The sequence below is a fragment of the Eutrigla gurnardus genome (genome assembly GCF_963514095.1).
Source record: "Eutrigla gurnardus genome assembly, chromosome: 16".
Classification (NCBI taxonomy): domain Eukaryota; kingdom Metazoa; phylum Chordata; class Actinopteri; order Perciformes; family Triglidae; genus Eutrigla; species Eutrigla gurnardus.
The window spans coordinates 12,498,168-12,523,689 of NC_139927.1; the positions used below are offsets into that span (position 1 = coordinate 12,498,168).

The 25,522-nt window shown below is 40.9% G+C and overlaps 1 protein-coding gene across 2 annotated transcripts in view; it reads right to left on the reverse strand.

The window, feature by feature from the left end:
- Positions 1-25,522, reverse strand: part of ptprk (protein tyrosine phosphatase receptor type K) — a 98,596-nt gene that overhangs the window by 20,245 nt on the left and 52,829 nt on the right. For both annotated transcript variants that reach the window (XM_084030720.1, XM_084030721.1), the window contains 13 exons: positions 24,400-24,515; positions 23,234-23,408; positions 15,503-15,615; positions 14,535-14,715; positions 7,752-7,934; positions 7,294-7,413; positions 6,145-6,254; positions 5,846-6,047; positions 5,659-5,764; positions 5,124-5,196; positions 4,827-4,949; positions 4,422-4,496; positions 4,096-4,132 (listed from right to left, as the gene is read on the reverse strand). In XM_084030720.1, coding sequence (XP_083886846.1) covers positions 4,096-4,132; positions 4,422-4,496; positions 4,827-4,949; positions 5,124-5,196; positions 5,659-5,764; positions 5,846-6,047; positions 6,145-6,254; positions 7,294-7,413; positions 7,752-7,934; positions 14,535-14,715; positions 15,503-15,615; positions 23,234-23,408; positions 24,400-24,515 — 1,614 coding nt within the window. The remainder of the gene's footprint in view (positions 1-4,095; positions 4,133-4,421; positions 4,497-4,826; positions 4,950-5,123; positions 5,197-5,658; positions 5,765-5,845; positions 6,048-6,144; positions 6,255-7,293; positions 7,414-7,751; positions 7,935-14,534; positions 14,716-15,502; positions 15,616-23,233; positions 23,409-24,399; positions 24,516-25,522) is intronic.

The following is a 25,522-nucleotide window of genomic DNA, read 5'->3' on the forward strand; positions in this document are numbered from 1 at the left end:
AGCTGTGTAGACCTCCACATTCCTGAAATGTTGCTCTCGTGCACCGAGTATAAGACTTGTTATACAAATAATAGATTCTTGGCACTATTTGAAGTATTTATCCAACCCCATGTCACCCATGCTGGAACAGTACGCCACTGGAAAAGTATTCCACCTTACAGCCTCAGGAATTTGTTTTCTCTCTCTCGAGATGTCTTTACAAAATGCCCTCGCATCAGGAAAGTGAGTGTGATAAGGAGACAAATCCCAATGAGCCATTTAAACAGGAAGGTTTAATCATTCCTCTGCTAAAGATCAGGTAAATATCAAGACTCGATTCCCTGAAAAATCACACAACTGCCAGCGCAAATGCCATGGCAACTGTCATTCAGGACCCAAATATAGCCAAACGTTGTATAATCAGCTTATTTGGCTCAAAGGTCGAAATTAACAGCTAATTAATTAATATAATATAATATAAATGCTGTGACATAATGAACAAGATTGCTTCTACCCACGACAGTTGCCTCCTATCTGCACATTCAGAGTATTCGTTTTACAGTGGAAACCTGGGCATAAAAGCTGGTATAGTTTGCACAACATTTCATGGTAATCCATCTAGTAGTTGAGATGTTTCTGTCTGGATCAAAGTGGTTGACCATCTGACTGACATGGCTAAAGACTATCCAGTAGAAAGGAGTCAATCTAACCATTTTCTTGGACATTATGAAGATAAAATCCTGCATAAAGACAGTTAACAAAGCAGCATTAAATGGTAACTATGTTCATCCCTGGCCTGTATCATCTTCCGGAGCTGGGCCAAATTTAAGTAACAATCACTCAGCTTTCACAGATTTCAGCTTCTCATTAATTATGTTTCACCGCCTGACGGTAAATGCACTGAACCTGTGAAGTCCCAGCACTACTGCTACTCCCAGCTGCAAACATAGCTAGACATTGAATACATATACACAAATAAAAGAAACCTTCAATTGACCTTGTTGCACTTGTTCATTGTATTGCGGTCATCATTTGAGTCATGCTCTCATTGGGAAATGCTTTCTGAAATGCAATTTGACTGTAGCTGTCCAATGTTTCTGCACCAATGTCACAGTGTATTACTTGTTCTCAAACTCATTTCCGTTCCTGATGACTTTGGAGAATTGTCTGAACTCCCCCGATTTCGTCTGCTTGGAATATAATTCACAAATGATGTGCACGAGTGCGCGGTGTGCGCGCGCCGCGGCGGAGGTTTCGACCGTGTTGATCATGCACAGAAAGTCAACAGAAAGAGAGCCAGCATCTGTTCTCATGCCCCTAAGCTCGGTGATCTGATCCCGTAACGCCAGAGTAGTTCAAACTCCGACGTAAGAACATAATCATGCATTATGATAATCCAAATAATCCAACACAAAGACATATGCGCAAAAACCTCAATATAATGCAATACGTCAAACAATAATCCACTTCCAATGCTGGATATCAACAAAACAAACATAATCTCTCTCTCTCTCTCTTTAGCTCCCTCAGTATTTGTGACCTTATCATATTATTATGTTATAAAATGTCTCTACCACTGAAATCCTTGAAATGCCCCCATCGGGCCCCGTGTCATTATGTAACAATATTACACTAAAACATGGGACTCGGAATGATGGATGAAGCATTCGCAGTGATGTGTCAGCCCAAATGCTTTGAAAGGATGAAGTAGAAATTATTTGATACGTTCCTTATTGAAAGGAAATTCCACAGAAAGACCAGAACCAACAATGTCTGCGTCAATCAGTAAATCTTTAAACAAATCTACAGTTTAATTTTTTTTTAATAAAAACCTAAATAATATTTCAGAACAGAAAGGGACTGTAGTTCGTAGCAAACGTCACTCAAACAGAAAAAATAGTGCATTTGTGAGGAACTATTTTCAGTAGTGGATTTATACACATTTAGTGTAGGGCAGTATTTCTGGGGACCTTCTTGTGTACTGCAGACATAAAATTTTAAACAAAATACTATGAAGGAGAAAGCACAAGTGTTAGATTTTCCTGATTAATTTGAAGTTGTTCTATTATTCGCCCTAACCCACTTAGTAATTACTTCCACATTATCGATGATTATTCATCATCTCATTTGTATTAAAGCACCAATGGTTAACCCGACACCAACAACTCCAAATCATTCCGCACACTTGTGACCACACCACACTAACAGGTTTATCCTACTTTTTTCAAACTAATGGGTAAAGGATATCAAAAGAAGATGTATAAAAAAAAATTAAAAAAATCTTTAAAATGTCCTAAGTCCTGACCTTATTATGTGGGATGTAGCGCTTAATGTCTGTAAAAAATTATCCAGGTCAGTACACTAACATTCAAGAGTTACCCAAACAGCCACACACAGCCACACACACACCCTTAGGCAGCAATGACAACACACAATACCCCAGATGACCTAATAGGACCACCATCACTTAATCCTCCCTCCCGGATGCATGGTTGAGCGCACACACATGCAGAGAAAGGAAGGGACTCTAGTCTGACCTCTCTGTCCATTAGTATGTCTTTCTGCCTTATTAGAAAAAGAGATAAAATAAGTTCAGCTTCACTGAGACCTCCTCAGGCTAGAAAAGGCAGAGTGTCATCTCTTCCTAGCAACCCTTTGGCAAAGTAACCAACCTGTTCTTGTATCTACAACCCCCAGCAATTCTTGAACTGTGATGGCCCTGGAAACACAGCCACGTCTCTCATGTTCTCTTATTTGAGAGGAACATGACACCTTACAGGCACTGGGGGGGTTGGACCACACCTTTGATCCATCCCCATGGGATCAGTTTCCTAAGAACCTACTGGCTGACACGTCACACTGAACTCTGCGACCGAAAGAGGAAACATTTCAACAATTCCATTTCTTTTCAACTTTGTCCTTATTATATTTGTACTCATTCATTGTTTCATTTTTATGAAGGGACAAGGACACAGCGTGGAACAATGTCACACACCACAGTATTTATCGTCTAAGCTACTTTACACTGTCTGTCCCTTGATGGGTCTTTCTAAAAAAAAAAAATACACAAATGAATCAGCCATAATGACTCATTCTATAAATATGGCTGATTGTGCTGCAAATTATGTCACTTTTACTGTCTGGATTTTATGCTCCTTTGGCACGAGAAGGTCAAAGCAAGGACCATCAGCTGAGTGCAGAAAGTGACTGCAACTTTGTTTTTAAACCCACAAAAACACCCAAAAAGGACTAAAAAAAGCTTGCAAATACAGAATTCATGTAATATAACAGCTTCTGCAAATATGACATCATGCTTACATTAACATAAATCAGTCTCCTGTTATATCATTAATAATTACTGTCTATGACTGTTGATTGTGGAGCTGAAAGGATTTAAATGCTTGAAGATCAATTAATCTTTTTCCAAGCAGAAATATAACACATTCACAGGTTCACGACGGTTTCAGCCATTTGCTTTCTAGTTTTGCGTTACTGGCCAAATGAAGACTTTAAATGACCTCACTGTTCTTTGAAGCTCAACCCTACCAGCCTCCAGGATTGTACATTTCATTGAACACATGTTAATGTGTTTTTCTGTTTATCCTCGTTCTTACTCCACGCAGCTAAACTCTGGTCCATCAGCCGCATTTCTGAAAATCTTTCCTGAAAACATTGTGTGCACACTTGTGTGTGTTTTTGTGTCTGTGTGTGGTTTCCCCGGCGGATTAAACCACTCTGATAATCTATCAACATATGGCTGCTCATAAAAACACTACACTTAGACTCATACAGGGGCTAAATGTGCACACAAGTACTTAACATTTCTCTCCAACACGCAAAACGTGAGCTTGTATTATGTTATAATATATCGTCCCCAGTCATACTCGGAAAACAGCAATCAAAACAATCGTTACATCAGTCTAATAATAAATAACAGATTAACGACAATCATTAAGGGATGGTAAACAACTTAACAACAGAAGACAAGCACAGAAATGGCATAAAAAATACATGGAATATATTCACTTTAATATCATCAGTGATATCCTAAAATGTATGAATGTTGCTGATTGTCAAGTTAACACTGAGACGTCTTTGCTATAAAGTAGTTCTTACCTTTAGTAGCCAGCCTCAGACACTGTGTCTTAGTTTCCTGAAGAAAGAAAGGCACAATAAGAGGAATACACATTACACACATTATAGCAGTAACAAAGAGAATGTGACTGTATGGTAAATACCGTACATGTATATTTACATAACAATAAACATTCAGTTATTAAGTCGTCTCAGAAAGCCTAATTGTTTGCAGGTAGAAGCTGTGATTTCGTTCAAGTGCAATTACATTGTTTCTTTGAATGTGTACACAGTATATTTATTCACAGCAGCTAGCAGGTGAGCATTGTGAGTTCCCTGCGTCTTCACATGAATAAATATGTATTTACCCTCTCCGTGCTGCTAACAGCTTGAAGGTAGATGTTGTAGTTTTTTCTCGGCGCCAGCGGAGGATTCAAGAAACCCTGGAGATAAAAAGAAAGCGTCGTCAACTTTAAATGCGGCCAAACATACGTAGATTGTCAGCCGCTGATTCCAATTATTGTCTCTGCTAAGAGGATGTATTTTCCAAATTTCAATTCAATCTGATGGAAAGATGAAATGAAAAAGTTTTCGTTGTTCTTTAGGAGTTGATCGAGGATACAACTTTTTCCCCGTGAGTCCATTCCACATCCCAATTCTTTGGCATTTTAAGGCTAAAAGTTTACAATGACTTCTACTCGATTTATCTTTTCACCTGAGATTTGCGCTGCACTCCGTACAGAATATGTTGCTCAGATAAAAACGGGACTTGCCTGATATGTCTTGTTGTCTCCAACAGTGAAGGGGAGCGGCTCAGGCAGGTTGCTGGGGGACAACTGGGCGGCATAATAATATGGAGATCCACCGCTTGACGCACTGTGGTAGGAAACTGGGACCTGGGAAAGCAGATATGTTCACATTAAAATGTCTATAAATCTGCCTTACAAATACAATGTAAGTCAGGCTTGCTTTATAAGAGCTGGTATTTGTTGTTTGTTTTTGTATGTACAAGTAAGCAAATAAATATATGTATATTAGATATATCAGGCTGTGAAGAGTTTAAGGATCACCTCATAACAGTCAGAGGAAGCTTGACGACGTGTCCGCTGAGGATTCACTTCCTCGACCACAATCTGGTACGCGCTGTAGACAGGAAGATAGCGTTACTACATTATCAAATCAGTTCTTGTTTATTCACCAACACACCCATGATGACGACAAATGTTGGTTTCCCTTGCCAACCATTCATGTTGCAGTTTACATCCGTGTATGCCCGAAATGTCATCACTTCATCACATCATTATTCTAATCACTTCAGCCTTGAGTGCAATTTGAAGAAATTTGCTCATGAACGTTCCCAACAATAGGACAGAAGTGAGGTTACAGTGACCTTGACCTTTGACCTTTAAACACCAAAATAAAATCAGGTCATCCACGGGTCCGAGTAGATTCTAGATGTGCCAAATTTGAAGAAATGTTCTCACGGTGTTCCCAAGATATCGCGAGAATAGGACAGACGTGAGGTTACCTTGACCTTTAACCTTTGAGCACCAAAATCTGACCAGTTCATCCCAGATAGATATGTACTGTGTATGTATGAGGTACCTTATAGGTGCTCCCTTGGCCTGGGCGGGTTTGAGCAGAACAGTGATGGTTGTTGCCGTTTCATTCAGAAAGGCCTCTGACCCGTCGTACTCGTCTATTGTTGGGGCTAAAGGAAGAGGGTGAGTCCGCATGAATGTCTGTGTACCACAGTCTAAATAAGATACAGTGATGATACAACATTTTATACCTGAAATATTAGTGGTCACATTGAGCGTGGTTGGAGGGCCGAACCCTTTGGAGGTGGATGCGCGTATAGCGAGCTGGTACGTGACACCTGGGTGGAGCTGGGAAAACAGGTGATGGGTGGCGTTGGAGGGCAGAGACACCGTGAGTCCCGGCCGCTGGAGCGGCACCGAAGGGTCAAATGAACGTATGCCGCTGTAGCTGATCTGAGACGGGGCAGAGGGACAGAATCCCGTGTTACACATTATTCCAACTAGGTGGTAGTTCAGCTCCCACAACCATAATTGCTTCTGCTTATAGTACCTCATATTGTATGATAACTCCATTGGGTTCAGTCGGCTCCTTCCAGTAAAGGAGAATTCTGTCTTCAAATGGAGTAGCTCTCAGTGACTGACCAGGAACCAGGCCTGGAACTGTTAACACAAACACGGACAAGATTATAAAATGCTGTGAAAAATATCTCAAATATGTCAAATGCTGGCCTCCAAATGAAGGAGTTTCTTAAATGCACAACAAGAATACACACTTTTCCTGAAACACAATGATATGCATCCCAAGTTAAAGTTCAATACTTGTAATTTTAATGTGGCGTTCATAAAAATATCAGCAGCTATGGTATCCCCTAGCATATTTCTGTGATTTTTCATTTGTTCTACTTCCCAACAGTGGCCTTATGCATCACCTAAAGTATATGTAAATTTAAGCATTACATCATTAGATGCATTTACTATTTACTCAAAAGACCTTTGTGCACTTAGTCTGTATTTTTCATATACATATATATATTTATACATTTAATTTATTGAAATGTATAATGATTAAAAATCATTATACAAGAATCACTTGGTACCAAATATGTCACGCTGGCTTGTAAGAAAAGCATGTTGATTTTCAGAGGGCTCCTTTGACCTCTGACCTCAGGATGTGTGTATGGGTTCTGTCACAAGTTTCCCCAGACAGCTATGCTAATCTCATGCAGTTTGGGGCACCATGACGTTTTTGTGCATGCAGTATGAATGTGTTATTTTAGCCTCTTCTAAAAAGGTTTATTTGAATATTTCTGCATACTGGGGGTCCCAAAACTGTCTTGCAATTGCATAAATTGGTTATTACTGGAAAGCTGAGTCTCTTGTGGCTCCAAGGAGCTCAATTGTATCCATGTGCGATGATGTCGGTCCCCATGATAACCATTCTGCACAGTGACACCATTTTTTAAAACTTGAAGTCACTGTATCAAATGACCTGTTGTGACCTCTAGGGAAAATAACAGCCTCATGAAACTTTACAATAACAAAGTGGAGACCCAGGGCCTCCAGAGAATGTGTGCCTTTGCTATGCAAATACTATACGGCTTAACTCTAATTTTGGAGGCTGACATTTATACAATATATGAATATAGACATGTTGATTAAAAGAAAAATACAAAGAAAAAGTGTGCTATGTTTTTCGCACCATCTTCATCAGTTTGTATGACGGTCTCGTCGCTCTCTTTCCTTCCCTCTGGATTGGTCAGAATCATCTTCAGACTGACGTTGGTGTAAGGTGGCAGGTTTCCCACCAGGTGGCGTGGTGCTGAGGACAAAAAGAGACGGAAAAACAACATAACTTTATTAGACGAATGATGCATTAAGGGCTGCAGCTAATGATATTTTTTATTTTTAGTCATATTAATTGATTAGTTGTTTGTCTAATGTCTTGTAAAATGTCTTGTTTTGTTCGGAATCAAATCATTGATGCAATACTCTTCTCATCTTTTTGCAACCAGAGGAGTCGCCCCCTGATGGCCAGCAGAGAGAAGTTCAAGGCACTTCAGATTTGGCTTCACTTTTGAGAACAGTAGGTTGGCGCCTGGTGTAAAGTTTTGGTTTATGATAACAAAGCCTGTATTGAAATTCAAAACTGGGTATTACCTTTAGGGTCCATGTCCAAGCAGTCAGCTTTGCTGCGATTGTTGGCAGTCATGTAATGGTAGCAGATGGTGACGTTAAAAGTGTGACAGCGAGTGATGTTGTAACCCAGCGACTCCCAGTCCACAGCTATCAGACGAGACCTGGTCTCAGCGATCTTTAGCCTCTTTGGAGTCCGCATCGGTTCTATGGAGAAACAGAGAACACAGGGAAGGAATGTCAAGAGTTTTCTCAGTCATTCAAAAGAGTTACGATATGTTAGACTGTAGCATGCTGATCAAGAATGTGCTATCAGGGGAAAATAATCTGCATTCTCTGATGGCTCACAGTAATATGCAAAAATAATCACTTTGCAAATGAACTTTGTGTTGCCACAAAGAAACAAAAGGAGCAAGTCAGCATGTACCTCAAGATAAAACAAGATGCTTTTTCATGCTTTCAATATCTATTTCTGCTCTTCCCCGTCATACAACCATTTCTCAAATTAAATTACTTCCACAGGGCCCATCTTTGGTTTCCATCTTTTATGTGAATTAAGAACTGTTATTGTCAATATAATCTACCTTCTCTCCAGCCTGCCCAGGGCTTTAATTACCTTAACTGGCTCATTTAACTGGATCAATAACCTCTCTCTCTCTCTCTTTCTCCCAGGGTAAGGGAAGCAGGCCTCTAACTACTGCAGATATATCTTTAAAAATGGAAAAAGCAACATAAAAGTGAAATACTTAGATAATGTAAGTAAGAGTACGTAAAATGTTTACTTTGAATATACTTAGTTTCATTCCCTCACTGTATTAAAGATGAAACAGTTTTGTGTTGGTAAAGTGTTTTTTTTTTAATTTCCAGTTAACACTAGATCATTTCATCACAGCTTCACAAAGCTGAGAGCGCAATAGGTTATAACAAATACGCCTTCATTGACACTGATACTGATCTGGACATCCCCAGACAGTAGTGGAATCTATTACTAGGCAACCAGAACAAATTTAATTAAAAGTCTTGTTTATTGTTCATAAACCGACTTCATTCACCGTGATCGTCATTCTGTCACCTGTTGACGTTCCCTCCTCCTCTCGCTCCGTAACCCATCCGCTTCCTCCTGTCCTCCAAGGATTTTTTAATAAAAACAGCTCATCTTAAACAGAGAGGCGAGTCTCCCCCCAACACCTCCTTGTCTCGCTCTCTGTTTCTCTCTGGGTCTCTCTATCTCAGAGGAGACTACACAAGGACACAAACTTGTCGCTTCTTCTGACAACCCATTATCTGCCTGTCATTCACTCACACACACACACACACACACACACAGGCATGCACAAAAATGCACAGACCTGAACAATCTCACACTCAAATATTACCTAAACACACACACACACACACACACTTACTTCAGGTTGTGACAGAATCTAGATTAAATCTGGGCAGAGCACATATAAGTGGGTGTTTGTGTGTTTGTGTGTGTGTGTGTGTGCAAGTCTCACTAAAACTTCTCATAATAAGAATGCGTTTGTCAAGGACAAACAACTCATACACACACACACACACACACACACACACGCACGCGTGCACACGCACACAGGGCTGTAAGCAAAGCAAAATCATGTTGAGGTTTGCTAAGTAATTTGGATGTAAATAGCTCACTAATAAAAGAGACGTACACAAGTATGAGAGAAAATGAGAGAGAAAGAAAGGTGGTGAAGACAGCCGGGCAGGTAATTGTCCGCTGAGCAAATGTTATTGCTCAACTGGTTGTTTGTGTGTGTGTTAATAGCTGGGGGGTCAGAGCATTTCATTTTTGCTTCAACCTGTTATTGGATGGTTGACATTTAAATAGAGCGAGAGGAAGACCTATTGCTTCCTCTCCCCAGCTCTCCCTCACTTGTCTTGGTCTCTCTCCCTCTCTGCCTGTCTGTCTTCCCCGTTTAAATCAATATGTGACGCGGTGATGCTCACCATAAACCTGGCTATTAGGACACACACACACACACACACACACACACACACACACACACGCACACACGCACACACAGGGAGGGAGAGAGAGGGGGGCACTGTAATAAATTGTATTGATTTTAGGGTTTCTTGATGCAAGCACTGCTTCAGAGTGTCTTCAACATGGAATTAAAACAAAATATATGACTAGCTGCCTGTCACACACAAACATCACGCGCACGCACACACACACACACTTGCATTCCAGAACCCCATTCCCTTCCTGACCCACAATGCATTGCTGCTTATCTGTTTCTATTTACTGTAGGCCGTGGAAATGGGTGGAGAGCAAAGGGACAATGAGAGAATGTGAACGCATAGAGAGGAAAGGAAGAAAGCAGAAAAGAAATGAAGAAAAATGACAAGAGGGCAAAGAGAGTAGCATAGAAAATGAGCAATGAAGAGTGTGCAGACAAAGCAATGTGTGGAAAAATGAAACTGGGGCTGGAGGGAGCGAGGGACAGATAAAAAGAGCAGAGATAGAAAAGGGAGAGAAAGATGAGAGAGGGAAAGAAAGAGGCCGAGAGGAGGAACGGGGAGAGATGATAACTAGTTTGGAACGGGGCCAGAGTCGAGCGGGACCAGGTCCAACGTTAAACCACAGAGGCTGCCTTGTCCCTTTCCCCTCCTCCGGTAGACATACAAACGGCTGGATTCATGTTGGAACTAAAAGGCTTTGTTCTCCACAGATGGAGCTTTGAAAACAACAACAATACCAATAAACACCAACAATAACACCGAGGACGGCAAGCTTCATATCAGCTGAATCCAGAGGTTGGAATTAAAGAACGGAAAACAAAGGCAAAGGAAATGAAACTAAATGAAAAAGGACTATGCTAAAGGCAAAACAAATACACAAAAAAACATGAAGCATTAGCAGGAGACAATAATTAAAGAGTAAAAAGACCACAGAGCAGGAGAAAGAAGCTTGAAGAAAAGCAGAGAATAAAAGAAGTAAGGAAAGGGAGGAGGATGGGGGGGGGGGGGGGCAGAAAAGGTTGACAGGAGTTGCAGCTAAATCCAAGTTAATCTGTCAAATTAGTTCCTGGTAATCCTTCCACTGTCATGAGGAAGACAAATGAAACTCCAGTTATTCATTCCGTCTCTCTAACTCTCATTTTCTCTCTGCATGTCTTGATCTCTCTCTCCCTGGGACTTAAGCACATGAAACGTCCAAATTTGCGCTGCAACATTCATTCAATTTGCGCATGTAGGCCATGCGACGCTTGATTGTGATTTGCCTATGCAGAAATCTGCGACCAGGACGGTCTGCTACAATTTAAAAATGATATAGGTACTGTTAAGTGGTGGGATTTGTCAGAAAAAGTAATGAATGATGTAAAAGCATTCAAAAACATTTGCAATCACAAACAAAACAAGTCGGTAAAAGCAATGAGGTGAGAGTCATTAAACAAGCTTCAACGGATATGAGGAGAAATTTAATTAGCCGAGGTGTGCTGCCTCAAAAAACGATTCAAAAGACTCCAGCTAACCCTTTGGGTTGAATATAAATCAGGCTTAAAAGTGCATCACACTGAAATGTGATGCAGGTTCACTTTTTTAGATAACGTCTATTGTGTTAGTCTGTATGTTACTTTCACGACAGTTCTCTTGCTGAGAACGTTAGCGTCTCAGTTTAGTTCACAGACACAACTCCGAATCCTGTGGTCTTTTTTTATTGGTAAAATATTTTGGTCATTTTTTATTAATAGATATTTTCCTATTAAAAACAGAAAATGATCCATTCAAATCATTAAAATTTGCACCAAACCACCACATTCAGAACAACATGGATGTCAAACGGACTCTTAAACACCCACACACATTGTATTGCTGACCGTGTGTGCGTTTCCACATATATAAAGGAGTACATGTGATATATTGTGTGTGATTCCTACAACATCTGTGCTTGTGTGTCTGGAAATGTGTGTTTTTTGATTCCCATTCTTCCATTAATCCAAGTGATGCTGAGTTTGTGCAACATAGGAGAAAGACCGTGGCTCTCTGAACTGTGTGTTTGTGTATTAGTGTGTGTGTGTGTGTGTGTGTGTGTGTGTGTGTGTGAAAAACCTGCCATGACCAAGAGGTTTTCAGCAGAAAATTCCGGATTTGGATTAAAAGCTACTTCATCACCTTCTTCTGTCACACACAGACACACAAGTGGACACAGCACACACTCGGACACACACTCACACACACACACACACACACGTGCGCGCGCACACCCACTAACTCTTCACTTCAAGTTGATTATTTTTCACCCTTCTGACAAGAGCAATGAATCACCACAGAAGAAAAATCGAGAGCAGTGGGAGAGAGAGGCAGAGACAGAGGGAGCATGAAAAACAAGTAGAGATAGAGGAGATATTAAAAAAAAAAAGTGTGGAAGAGAGATGAAAAGGGAAAAGAAGAAAGGAGAGGATGAGATGAAATCCTCCATGTTATCATATCAATTGCCGTGCAGTGTGCGCGAGTCCCGCTCGGTATCTTATTAACTTTATTGTTGTTTAATTAAACAGTGTTTTGTGTGGTGATATGCTCGGGTTTATGGCCGGGGGTTTGAGCACACGTTCCCCCCTGTGAGTGTGCGCATGCATGTCTTCATTGTTTTGCATTGAACTAAATATTCAGTAAACTACAGGTGGTGGGATCAGACAAACCTAACCAAACAGAAAAAGCAAAGGAATCATTACCATTTAAATAACATTTCTACCGTGTGTGTGTGTGTGTGTGTGTGTGTGTGCGTGTGTTTGTGTCTCAACAAACACACATACAAGTCTACCTCCAAGTGTATGTGTGTGTCTGAGCGTTTGAACGTCCTTAATCACAGTGAAAACAAAACAGGTAAGATTTTTAAACTACAATAATAATAATCAGGAAGTACTATAAGGAATTGACATCATACTGCATTTAGTATGTACACAAATTAATTCATTGTGTGACAGAATAGTGACATACCTTACTAAAAATAGGTATTTATGACAGTTCGCCATTGTGTGTGTTTATGCATTTATGATATCTGACTACCAGCACCTCTAACGCTCACTTATAAACATGTTCCATATTGTTTCATTGATCTATATAAAAGCTTAAGTGTGGTTGAGCATGTTGTAGTCCTGCTCTATGTGAAAAGTGTCTTGAGATCAATTTTGTTATGATATGACAATATAAATAGAAATTCATTGAGTTAAAATGGTTTCTTGAGCTGCCGGCTGGTTATCGTCACTGCGAGGAAATGATTACGTTATGTTTTCATTTCAGCGGGCTTGTCCGTCAACAGGATTACGGAAAAACGGCTTCATGAAACATGAAAGGGTGAAGCATGAAGAACCCATTCCATTTTGGACGGACTGGTCCTAGTGGAGATCAGTTCTCTCTGAGCGCCCTTCTAGTTCTGCTTGTTTTCAGGAGATGAATGTTCTTAGTACATGAGGGGAGATCTTTACTTTCCTGCACTGTTTCTATACATATTCTGTGAAATAATGTAGCCCTACAAGCAGTATTTTTGCAGACGCTTTGCTAATTGATTTTTAAAACTAGATATCTTCTTTATTTGAACATATACTGCGGCGCTCGTATCTGAAATGGACTAGAATAGAAATCCCTCTTAAGATCGTGAAAGACTGAAGATTACTTTCTAAACAATAGAAACAAATGATTCAGATATGCAGAATTATTCGCTGAAATTCTCTAAATTCATTATCAACTTTCCCTGCCTGATATCAACACATTATATGAGTTACAGTGAGTGATGTTCTTTAATGTGACCCCGTGTGAGTGAAGGGAGGAGGATTTATTTTTCCTGTCTAACAGGAAACTGTTCAATACATGACTCACGTGAACAAGCCTATGACTTCCTTCCTGTCAATAAACATACGTACAACATCGTTCACACACGCACACACACACGCACACACGCACACACGCACACACACACACACACGCACACACACATGCACACACACACACACACACATGCACACACACATGCACACACACACACAGGTTGGCAGGCATCAGTCAGGCCCCTTGGTTATGAGTTTTCTTCTCTCTTTCATTTCCATTCTCCAGTTTCATCATCCTCTCGCGCTGCTATTCTCTCTTCTCTTCCTCTTCCAGCCTTATTGTTTTTCATCATCTCTTCATCACTCCTCGATTCCGCTTCTCATTCAAGCTCGCCTTTTGCTTTTCTTTCTGTCTCTTACTCTCGCACATCAACCCTCTCTCGCTCGCCCCGTCTCCCTCCCTCAGGCTAGCTGTGTTTATATTTCAGTCGTTTATTTCTACAAATGTCAGACAGTGTTTCTGCCCTCCGTCTATTGATCCACAGAGAGAGAGAGAGTGGGAACGAGATGGGAAAAGAGAGAGGCGATGAGAAAGGGGCAAAGGCAGCCACAAGGAAAGAAGTAGATAGAGAGATACAGCGAAGGAAAAAAGGGAGATATGAGAGAAAGGAGGGATGAAGTGAGAGAATGAAAGAAAAAGCAGGATAAAAAGTGAAAAAGGTGGAGAGAGCCTCCAGTACTTTAATTACTCTTTCTCTCAGATCACTGAGCAACCCACAGACTGACTAAGGCTCTCCCCTCCTTTTTCTCCAATTCTATCCCTCGCTACACCTCTCCGCCCCTCTCACTGCCTGCTCAAAGTATAAATATCACTCCACCAACTAAAATATAGATACCAAGACAAAACAGAACAAAAGTAGACAGACAGATCGATAGATAACCAGACAGAAAGTGAAAGCTGAGAGCAGAAGCAGACCCGCCTAAAGTGGAGTTACGTATGTGTGTGTCTTACCTGCACATTTGGTCCGGGTTATGAGCGGTGGTCCAGCTTTGCCGGTCCCCCCCTCTCCTGGTCTGGTTAGTAACACTCTGATCTCGTACTCTGTGTCTGGGTCGAGATGCCATAACTTATAGTTTGGGGAGTTCACGGCATGAGTCTCCGTCCAGCTGCCTGATGTCATGCGGTACTCGACCTAAAGGAGAAGAGTCAGTTAATATAAATGTCAAAGTATGAATTGAAAACATAAATAGCATAGAAAAATTCACATATGCATCAGGGGGGAAATATAACTACTCATCCATCTTCAAGGCCATTTGATATTTAGTTAAATAGTTCCTGACTATTTCCTGTGCCTCTGAATGGTTGCAGGGCAACCACTGGGGACTCCAGGAAGTTTCTGGTCCCAGCCAAGAGAAAGTCCAGCACTATCCCCCCATAAATCAGCTAATTGTCATTTTTGTACTTTCACTTTTGTGGAGATTAAACAAACTCTATGACAACTGTTTCACCCTGTTTCCAGCCTTTGTGCTAAGCTAAGCTCAGCTAACTAGTAGCTACATAGTAATTTCTCAACTAACCAAAATGTGTCCAACAATTCCTTTAGTTGTCATAAAAAAAACACCCAATAAGTACACACTAATTTGCATTTTTATCTGTATAATCGGCACATACATTAACTTTGGACAGAGCCAGGCTAGCTGTTCCCCCTACTTTGAGTGTTTATGCTAAGCTAATAACACACCTGCTAGCTCTAGCTTAATATTAAGCAAATAGACACCAGAGTGGTATCAATCTTCTCATCCTACTACCAACACACGAAAGAGAATTAGAGTATTTCCCAAAATGTTGAACTATTTTCTGGATGAATGTCACTCAGAAGTCATCTGTCCCCCCTGCTCTCCAGTGAGAGGATAAATGGTGATTGTTACGGCCTTTTTTGCTTAAAACAAACCATACAAAAGGTCCCCTCCTGAACATACCTCTTTCAGTATAATAGGTCCGTCCCCAAATATGGAGTTTGCATTCAGCTGAATCAGCAGATACGTTGGGCCGACGCCTAGGAGCTGGGGTGGGGCGATGGGGTGCGGAGGCTCTGTGTGAGATCATAAAAGAAGAAGGTTTAAAAGGGCCTCGGGAGATGAATGAAACACACTTAAACAAGGTCACAGCAGAACAGAAGAGGGAGGCAACACAAGGAACAACATATTGTAGTCGCTGTTGTTAGATGTGATATCTGTGAGCTGCAAACAATCACTATAATTGTATTAATGGCACAAATTGTGACACAGGACTGGACGTATTGTGAGAACCAGGCCGTGTGAATGTCATGGTGAACTAATTGGCCAAACATGTTGTGGTCACGCATGGGGAGCAGAGATTAGGCACCGTTTGGAGAATGTCTGGAGTTGTGTTTCAATCCTATATCCCTGTTCCTACCTTCCAACTAACACCAATAACTTAATACTACATTTTTATTATGGAGTTGTTTTCTAGAAACTCAAACACTCTTCCCATAGCAACATTTCTAGAGAGTTACTTATATCTAACACTACTATGTTGCTTCATGCACTGACTCTCCTTTGCTGTATAGTTTCAGTTATAATCCTGTTATTATTAATGCAGCTGCTTCATATCGTCCACCTTCAAAACAAGAAACTGGGGGCTTTTATTAGGGAAGCAGCATCAGAAAGTGTCTACAGTAGTGGACGATATACTCTGAGCCTCTCTTGCAATCATGGAATATGTAAATGTTCCCATTTCGTCTATCTGTTAAAGTAACGTCTTCTCTGTCTTGAAGACAAAGGTGTCTGTTATGTAATTGTCCCTTGCAGCTTCATTCAGACATTTATGGGAGGAGCCGCAACGTTAGCGTGATTACTGCAGCTGGTTACGAGAGGACTGCACGAGTTTAAAAAGTAATGACATGACGGGAGAAGAGTGTTTTTCTCTTGCGAGCTGCAGGAGTGATGGATTTTAAAACGTATTTTGCCATTGAAGTGAATCCTCTGATGCAATGTTGTTAAAGAGTGCTGCTTATTTTATGAAGTCCGTCAGTGGAGAGTGATAGGTGAAACTCTTTTGCCCCAAGTCATGTTCAGAAATGTATCAGTGATATGAAAAGTAAAAATTGGCTTTTCACGATGTGTTGTGCTTTATTGAACACATTTGCTATCCTGCTGCAGCCTTTACGTTAATCTAACGGCATTCATTATTGACTTGTGTGCCATGTCAAAAGTGGCAATCGCTACTACGTCCGACCTTGTCACACTTCTGTTTTGATTTCTATGCACAAGTTATTTGGGTGCTTATTCAGACGTGAAACCTACGTGTTAAATTGGCGTCGGTTAAAAGGGTAACATTGAGTGGGGGCCCTATTTTATGTTCTTGTGACGGATGGTCCAGTGTTGAGGCACATAAGCGAAGTAATTCTTCCGGGCAATTCGGCTCAAAGTGCTTGTATTTTCCACTGACATGCTCAGACCGTTGTGTCTGACAATATTATGGAAAGGACCCTACACAGAAATACCACATTTTTCTTTACCTTTTGCTTGATCCGGTCTGTTTGTATCGTGTGTCTCATTCAAGGAGAAGACTTCTTCACAATGAGTGACACAATAACAAACAGAAATCGGAAGGTAAAGACAACATTTTGAGGTACTAGGGTCCTTATACCGAAGTCACTCTTTAATCTAACGGGCTGTTTTTATGGCTAAAGGGGGCATTGATTAGCCTTTTCTAAACTGCAATATAAATATGTATTCATCTTGATTTGCACATTTTCTTGGCATGTCCCATTGTAAAGTCAATTTAACAACAAGCTTTCTGAATCTGTCTCTTATGGTCTGCTTTTCTTTAACTACATGCACCACGCCTTCTTTTTGATTGCTACAGATTTAGCTAGGGACACACACTCACCTACTTGGACCTACCTACGACTCTCACTTCATAAAAGGTGCCATTCGAATATAGCGAATGACCAATGAGGTTTTTTTATAATTATATCATTTGATTGCATATAGTTTTTCATTACATACGTCTTGTAAATTGTGATGGATGTTTGACGGCCAGCCAGTCGAATCAGAGCAAACTATCTTGCGTCTGTGATTGACGAGCCGAAATCACACAACCTTAAAAACACGCTGCATCAAAGATTAGTCTCGTTGACACACACACACACACACACACACAAACACAGATCAACACATGAATTAATCACTGACACTCTCCACAGACACATCCACGCACTGTGTCTATCTCACATACAGTAAATCACACCGATTTTTATCTCTCCCAGCCACATTCTCAAATGCACCACCAGGCTATCGGTAAGAAGATAGGAAAAATGTGATTCTCTTTTTTTTTTTTTCAATCCCGCTTCAATCATATCAAAGTAAGTATCATCTAAATTATGTGTGTGCATGTTGTTCCTTTAATATCTATATTTTGCATTGCACTCTCTCTCTCTTTGTGTATGTTTGTTATGCATTTGTGTGTGTGTGTGTGTGTGTGTGTGTGTGTGTGTGTGTGTGTGTGTGTGTGTGTGTGTGTGTGTGTGTGTGTGTGTGTGTGTGTGTGTGTGTGTGTGTGTGTGTTGAGTATGGCTGTCAGAGAGGTGCAGGCTGGGATGTGTCTTTTTAGCAACAGATGAAACACTGTAGTTTGACAGCAAATACTAACGCTGACGCACACAGACACACGCTCACACAGACACACACACACAAACACACACACACACACACACACAGAGAGAGTTGAATCCAGATATCCAGATAATGAATGTTGAAGTGACTTCAGCAAACCGACAACGTCAACAACATGTCAGCTTGTAACACATTCAAATAAAAAAAAAGTAAACAACTTGATGATTAACAAACAAACAAAGAAATGAAGTTTGTCTGTTTGTCTGCTTGCAGCCTGTGAATACATGTTTGTGTTTTAGTTAAAAACCTACTGAATATCTAAAAGATAAATAATACACATAACATGAAACAGGAAGGAATGTAAGTGGGTCATTATGTGACTCCAGAGAAAACGAGCTGGAAAGTGTTCATGCTTTTGATTTTCTCTTTATTTTCTTTTTGTTCCATCACTTGTCATTTGTACAGTTGACCTAAAAAAAAATCTAACAAATCATCAATAGTGTTGTTTTGCGACGGGTTTGTTGTCACCATCTTTTTTATTATTAATCACATTTTGTGAACCCTCTCATCATTTCTCATTTTTATGGGTCAAATGTAAATGATAATAACAAAACAAATCAACATCGGGAAACACATCAAATGTGTGTGTTGCTTTCTGACCTAACCCGTGGGGGTGATTAATTTGTTTTTACTGTCACTCACTTTCTTTACTGAGATAACAACAAAAAACAAAGAAAAACACCAGAGGCACGAGTAAAAAGGGGTTGGTAGATTCTCCCATTTAAGATTTATGATGTAGTGAAGAAATAGCAAGAAAGAAGGAGGATTTTGTTTGTGACTGGCACTCACTGTTCTTCTTATTTGTCCATAGTCAGCAACCTTGCCAATAAAGTTTACAATTCACAAACTGCTGGTGACATCACCATGGAGCTCACTGGAGGACATCTGACCTCCAGAACACGAGTGGAGCGTGTGCATGAGAGTGTTTGTGTGTGATTCAGTCATATCGACAGCCGACAGTGGTAGTAGGTTTTCTATAGTTCCATAATGCCTGAAGCTTCACCCGTCACTGTTACTTAGGGTGAGCCTGTGTGTGTGTGTGTGTGTGTGTGTGTGGTAGGTTAAAAAGGAGAACATTGTTAGAAGTGGACCATTACAGATTCAAGACAGTTGTATGAATTCAAGTCAGTTGTTTGTCCTCTTAAGTCCGATATGTGTGTGTGTGTGTGTGCGTGTGTGTGCATGTCTGTGACAATAATATTGCAGGAGCTTTTTAGGCCATGGGTTGTGTGTAATGCAAGCTGGCATTGTGTGTGTGTGTGTGTGTGTGTGTGTGTGTGTGTGTGTGTGTGTGTGTGTGTGTGTGTGTGTGTGCATGCATGTGTGTGTGCGTGCGTGTGTGAGTGTGATACGAGGTGGCGTGATGATGCGCTCTGTCACAGTAGGAACCAGAGGGCAAGGCTTTATTAGAGTTCGGCTGTGACCGCACCACGAGTGACACACACACAAACACATACACAACACGTACACACTCCTAATACACACCCAGACTCTCTCAGACGTCTTCGTCTCTCTCACACAATGATTAGAAACTGTTCATGGACAGTACAACTTGTACGTCAAACAGGACGTTCTTGAAAAGGTCCAGGGTCGATTCACTGTTTTTTTGTGTGTGTTTTTTGGTGAACCCTACGAATCCATCAGATGATGAGGGAGGATGACTGCTCCCTGATGGAAACCTCACAATACAGTCAATCTGAACTCAATTTTTTCTAATTCAAAACTATTGTATTTATTCAAAGTCCTTCTGGGGCTGATTGTGTTTGTTTGTGGTGATAGTATTTTAATATCTGGGAAGTTTGGCTTGTTTAGTGTAAAAAACACAAACTTGTTTCGAAACATCTCATTAATTAAGGAGATATTTACTCAAACATGAGGGTGCTCTGGTCCTGTGAAAGGTGTCCTGACACAACCTTTGTTATAATATGACACTATAAATACAATTTAATTGAGTAGGAGCTCACTGTGAACTGAAGATCTTTTTACTTTTGACAAAATAAGCAATTTGAAGATGTCCCCTTGTGACTCCGGGCATTTATCTGTCATTTATTAAGCCGATAATTAAATAATTGGAGAAATAAGCGGCAGTTTAATTAACAAAGAAATTGTCGGATTTCTGCTCAAGGAATCAAGAAATAATAAGAACTATTGCACCTCTCATGCTCCCATGATGCACCTCTGCTTCTTTTCTCTGATCTTAGCAGCTCCGACACACGCAGAGGGGGACCGTAATGCCACATCTCTGTCATCTACATATTATAAATATCAATAGACTAGTCCTGTGCGTACCTGCACTGAGGCAATCCCACCCAGCAGACCACTTTCCAGGCTTTGAAAATGAAACCTGCATTACTGTCCCACTGCCAAACATGTTTTATACATACAAGTCATATTTCGGCATTTCCCTATGACGCTTTCTTCCATCTCTCCGTTGATCAGATTTGTACCAGATACATGATTCCTCCAGTAATCATCCCTCATCTCTCTTTCTCTCTTCAATTTCACGATAAATAAATATCACAGTAAAATATTCAGAGTGAAAAAATATTAATAATGCAGCTTAACTCCATATTCATGGTCGTCAATGTCCTGCAGGAAACTCAAATCTCCAACACGCATACTTTTTCAAGAAGGGAAATAAACATATTCCCCCGTTTCTTGAGATTTTTCTCTGGCTCTCATCTCCAATCTGATATTTCTGATAAATAAACATGAGGCTCCTCTCCTTCCACATTCATTCACGCAGTCCTCATTCTTTAATTGTGATGTCTTTCTCGCAACCAGAATATGGATCAATATTCATAATTGGCAATATCCCTCAGAGCTCCAAAAGCATGTTTTCCCAGACAGAGAAGGTGGCCGGTTTTCAAGCCGACGCCTCGCTATGTAACCCACGTCGCTCATTGAACCTGATTCTATTTTCATATATGTATATAGCAGTGCTGCTGTGTTTAGACACATGTCTCCCGCTGAGCGGATCCCTCGTCTCTTTCCTCCTCGCCTTCCCACAAAGATGTTCATGGATAAATAAACATCAGCCACTTACATATTCCTACTAGATCAGCTGAAGGTCCTGCAGAAAAGTGCCTCCAAAACTGCCATTTTTTCTTACAAACAAAAACAAAAAATCCCAGTGGGGATTGTAACCATAACCATGGCGGTGTTAGTGTTTTGCTGTTTTGACCCCCTAAACTGGACAGTGTGAGAGCTCCATTATCTGAGCCACGCCAGCTCAAATTAATATTCATGGTGTTCGCTTCTGCTTTGATTTCTCATTTCTTTCTCCTCCGCTGTCTCTTATGCAGAATAATAAACATAACTCTGCTCAACTGTTTACATATTCAGACATATTCCTGTTTCTGATATGGATATTCTTGAGATAATGAGCAGACTATTTACATTTAACTTTTCTTCACCATCTCCACTTCTCTCTTTGCTTATCCCCCCCCCCCTCCCCCTCCCTTCTGTCACTCCCTTATCATTCTTTCGGAATCTCTTTCGCCTCCACCCTCTCTCTGCCCTCCTCCCCTGTCTCTCTCTCTGGGAGATGAATTGAATATGTAAGCTATTGGATGTGAATGAATAAAGCATCCCATCTCAAACACACATTGGTGACACCTTATTAACCACATGTCAGCTGCACATGACAGCTGGAGCACACCCAGTTTCCATTCACACACACACATGCACACACATGCGCACACACACACACACACACACACACACACACACACACACACACACACACACACACACACACACACACACACACACACACACACAGCGCTAGCATACACACATCTGCATATATTCATACAGAAACTCTCCTCATTAGTCCATATTGTGTTAGTAACTTAAATTTCATCAGTCAGACACAGTGAATGCACATATGACTGGAAAGACATTTGACATTCCTAAAGTTCAAGACAATAAAAAGCTACCCATAAGACAAAACACATACAACTGGGTCAAGAAAATGACTTTGGTCGATGATAGGGTCGTGGAAAGATTCAAATCAACTCAACGCCAAACCAATCTGCCTAACAGCGATTGTTCAATATTAGCCTAGCAACTGTAACCAAGCACAACGGGTCTGTAAGGCTTTGGATTTGTGAAAAACAAATGTGCTTCTTGCTCTAAAGTCAGCTGCAAACGTTAGCATGTCTGCCTACTAGCTCGCCACAGAACACCGATAGTGGCATAACACATATTTACAGCTTCTATAATTTTTTGTCATGTTTATTTGTGAATTTTGAGAAGATGTTCCTCTAGTTCCAGGCATGGGCAAGGGGGAGCAATGCGATTACATGTGTTAATAATATTAATTACTAAACTATGTCATCATGTACGGGGTGAGATGCATAAGAATTATGGCAAAAAAAAAGTGTTTGTCCAAATCGTCCGATAACCAGATAAACTGCTCGCCAAATCAATGTCTTTATTTTTCTATTTGGTAATAACCTGATGGAAATTCATCCTCCATTTGTCTTGGTGTGCAGATTTGTGGTGACTTGCGTTCACGTTATGTCCGAACAATCGAGACATGAGGTAATGCTTTCCATTAGCAGATTTGTTGTTATCACATTTAACTGTAATTAGCACAGCTGTTTCAAAACTATAAGGCCAATGATGTTACTGCCTAATAGAGTATTGAGATGCCACACAAAATTTATAATATTTACAGTTGGCTTACAAGCAGAATAGGTCTTATTTTCCTTTACGAAAGTTTAATATCAGGGAGGCAAACTCAGTAAAATATGCAATAATTAATAATTGTTTCCTCATCTGCAAAGCCCTTTCTCTTGTAATGTTAATATTTAGATATATATATATACAAACAAAATATATGACCGAGCATATAACCTGCGTCCTGGTTGTCATAATTTAAGCAAAGAAGTCAAAACGTGTTGATGAATATGAGACTCATCTTATATTTTATAACTTAAAACGCTACTAGCTCTGCAATACAGTGTTTCGGAGGTACCAAGAGAATCAGGCAAAAATCCTCACCTCTGACAATGAGCCCGGCAAAGTTGGACACGCCGGAGCCGCGCTCCGACTGGGTGACGCAGCGGTACAGATCTTGATCCTGACTGGTGACTTCTTTGAGGTGGAAGGAGGCGGCGAAGCGTCTGTGGTTGATGTTTTTGGTCAGAGCCACGGGGATATCTTCTCCGTTTCTCCTCTGATGCACAGGCAAACACACAGACAAGCAATCAGGTGATGCACGGGTTAACTGCCTTGCTCAAGGTCACAAAGAAGCACTGGAGCCCACATGCGCACGTGCACACACACACACACGCGAGCACACACACACGAGCACACACACGCGCGCACACGCACACACACACACACACACACACACACACACACACACACACACACACACACACACACACACACACACACACACACACACACACACACACACACACACACACACACACCTCTCCTCTGCCTCACTGACAGCAGGTTTGAAGGTCATGGCTACAATAGAGCCATAATGAAATCAGCAGCTATTAAACTCTTAATCATGTTAGCTGCTAAGGCCTGGGGTCGCTCCGTGTGTGTGTGTGTGTGTGGATGACACTTTATTATTGATGTATCAGTCCAGAGGGCATCACACTGACTACCATGTTTCATTTCTTTGTGTTTGCCTATGTCTACACCATCATATTGGGGGGCATGCAAATACATTTATTTTGTATTTACTTTCTCACTCTGGTGGCATCCAGCCTTGTAGGTGTTGGTTTTATTTGCACTGCTTTGTGAGATAGCTGTCTTTGTGATTTCAGCACATTTCAGCGTGTGGTGCTCAGCCAATGAATATTTGAACAATTGTTTTCTGGTTGAAGGAAGTTCCAATGAAAAGTGTTGACAGTTTGATTTCAAGTTTGGCTCTTTACTATTTCTGGAATGAGGAGATGCTGTTAAATTTCGACATGTTTCAGTGCTGTGAGCAACACAAATTAAAATCCATTCCCCTCCAATTTTATTTGGGAGGAAAGATTATTCAGATATTTTCAAATGTGGGAAAATAAAACCAAAAGCAGAAGACTAAAACAGAGTTTGTGTTAAGGTTTGTGTGTGTGTGTGTGTGTGTGTGTGTGTGTGTGTGTGTGTGTGTGTGTGTGTGTGTGTGTGTGTGTGTGTACATGCATGTTTTATAGCTGTACCTGTAGCCAGAGTTTATTGTTCGATGTGTCTCGTCCTGTAGCGATACACTGAAATGTGGCGTTTTGTCCAGCGTTCACCTCCACATCCCCAAGACGCAGGAAATGAGGGGATTTATCTGCGGAGCAAACAAGGTCAAACACATTGGATTGAGTATGCACCAAGGTTATACAGTATGCATTTTCATTTTTTTGTTGTTGAAAATGTTGTTTCATCTTATTTGTCTGTTAAAGTGAGGTGACGGAGCCAGAGGGAGTTATAGACTCAAACAGGTCAGCTTATCACAAACACACTGTGTACATTTCAGGGTATTTTCCAACCCTAAAGCAATATGTTCATTATTACTGCGATTACATTTTTACTGGAGTCGGATGTAGCACAGTGCTTGGAGGTAGCATCAATGTCACATCCAGTATACATGATTCACGGAGCTCCCGATTCTTAACGACAATGCGAAGACATGAAATACGGCTTTCGCGCCCTGAAGATGCAGTTCGGCTATGATATTCTTATTCTGGGGAGGTGATTGCAATCATAGATAGCGGCTTCTATAGTGAATGAAACACACACACACACACACACACACACACACACACACACACACACACACACACACACACACACACACACACACACACACACACACACACACACACACACACACACACACACAAAAACCTGTGTGTCCAGAAATGCAGCTGTGAGAATGAATGCTTCCACTGTGGAGTCTAAGTACTAATTTCTCCTGCCTAATAGGAGCCCTGCTCCTCTGCCTTTAAAAGACTGGGGCTCTTCGTTTAATACTTTTCTCAGACTCCTGGTCACTTTATTGACAAAATGAATGTCCAGGGAATTTCTGTCAGAGACATATCACTAACCTCCGACAGGGACAGGGGCAACAGGGATACTAGGACCTCACAAACTATACAAGAGGATGGCGTGAGACGGTTTATCATTATGACTTTTAATCGATAAAATCCATTAAGAAACAAAACTGTCCCCGGAGATTCCTAGCACCGCTACAAGACAGATGACCAAAATGAGTTGTAATTGTTTCCCTTCCAACACAGGGGGGACCCTCTGGGAACCCGCCTATGGCTCTAGATTAACAGACCCTTCTGATAA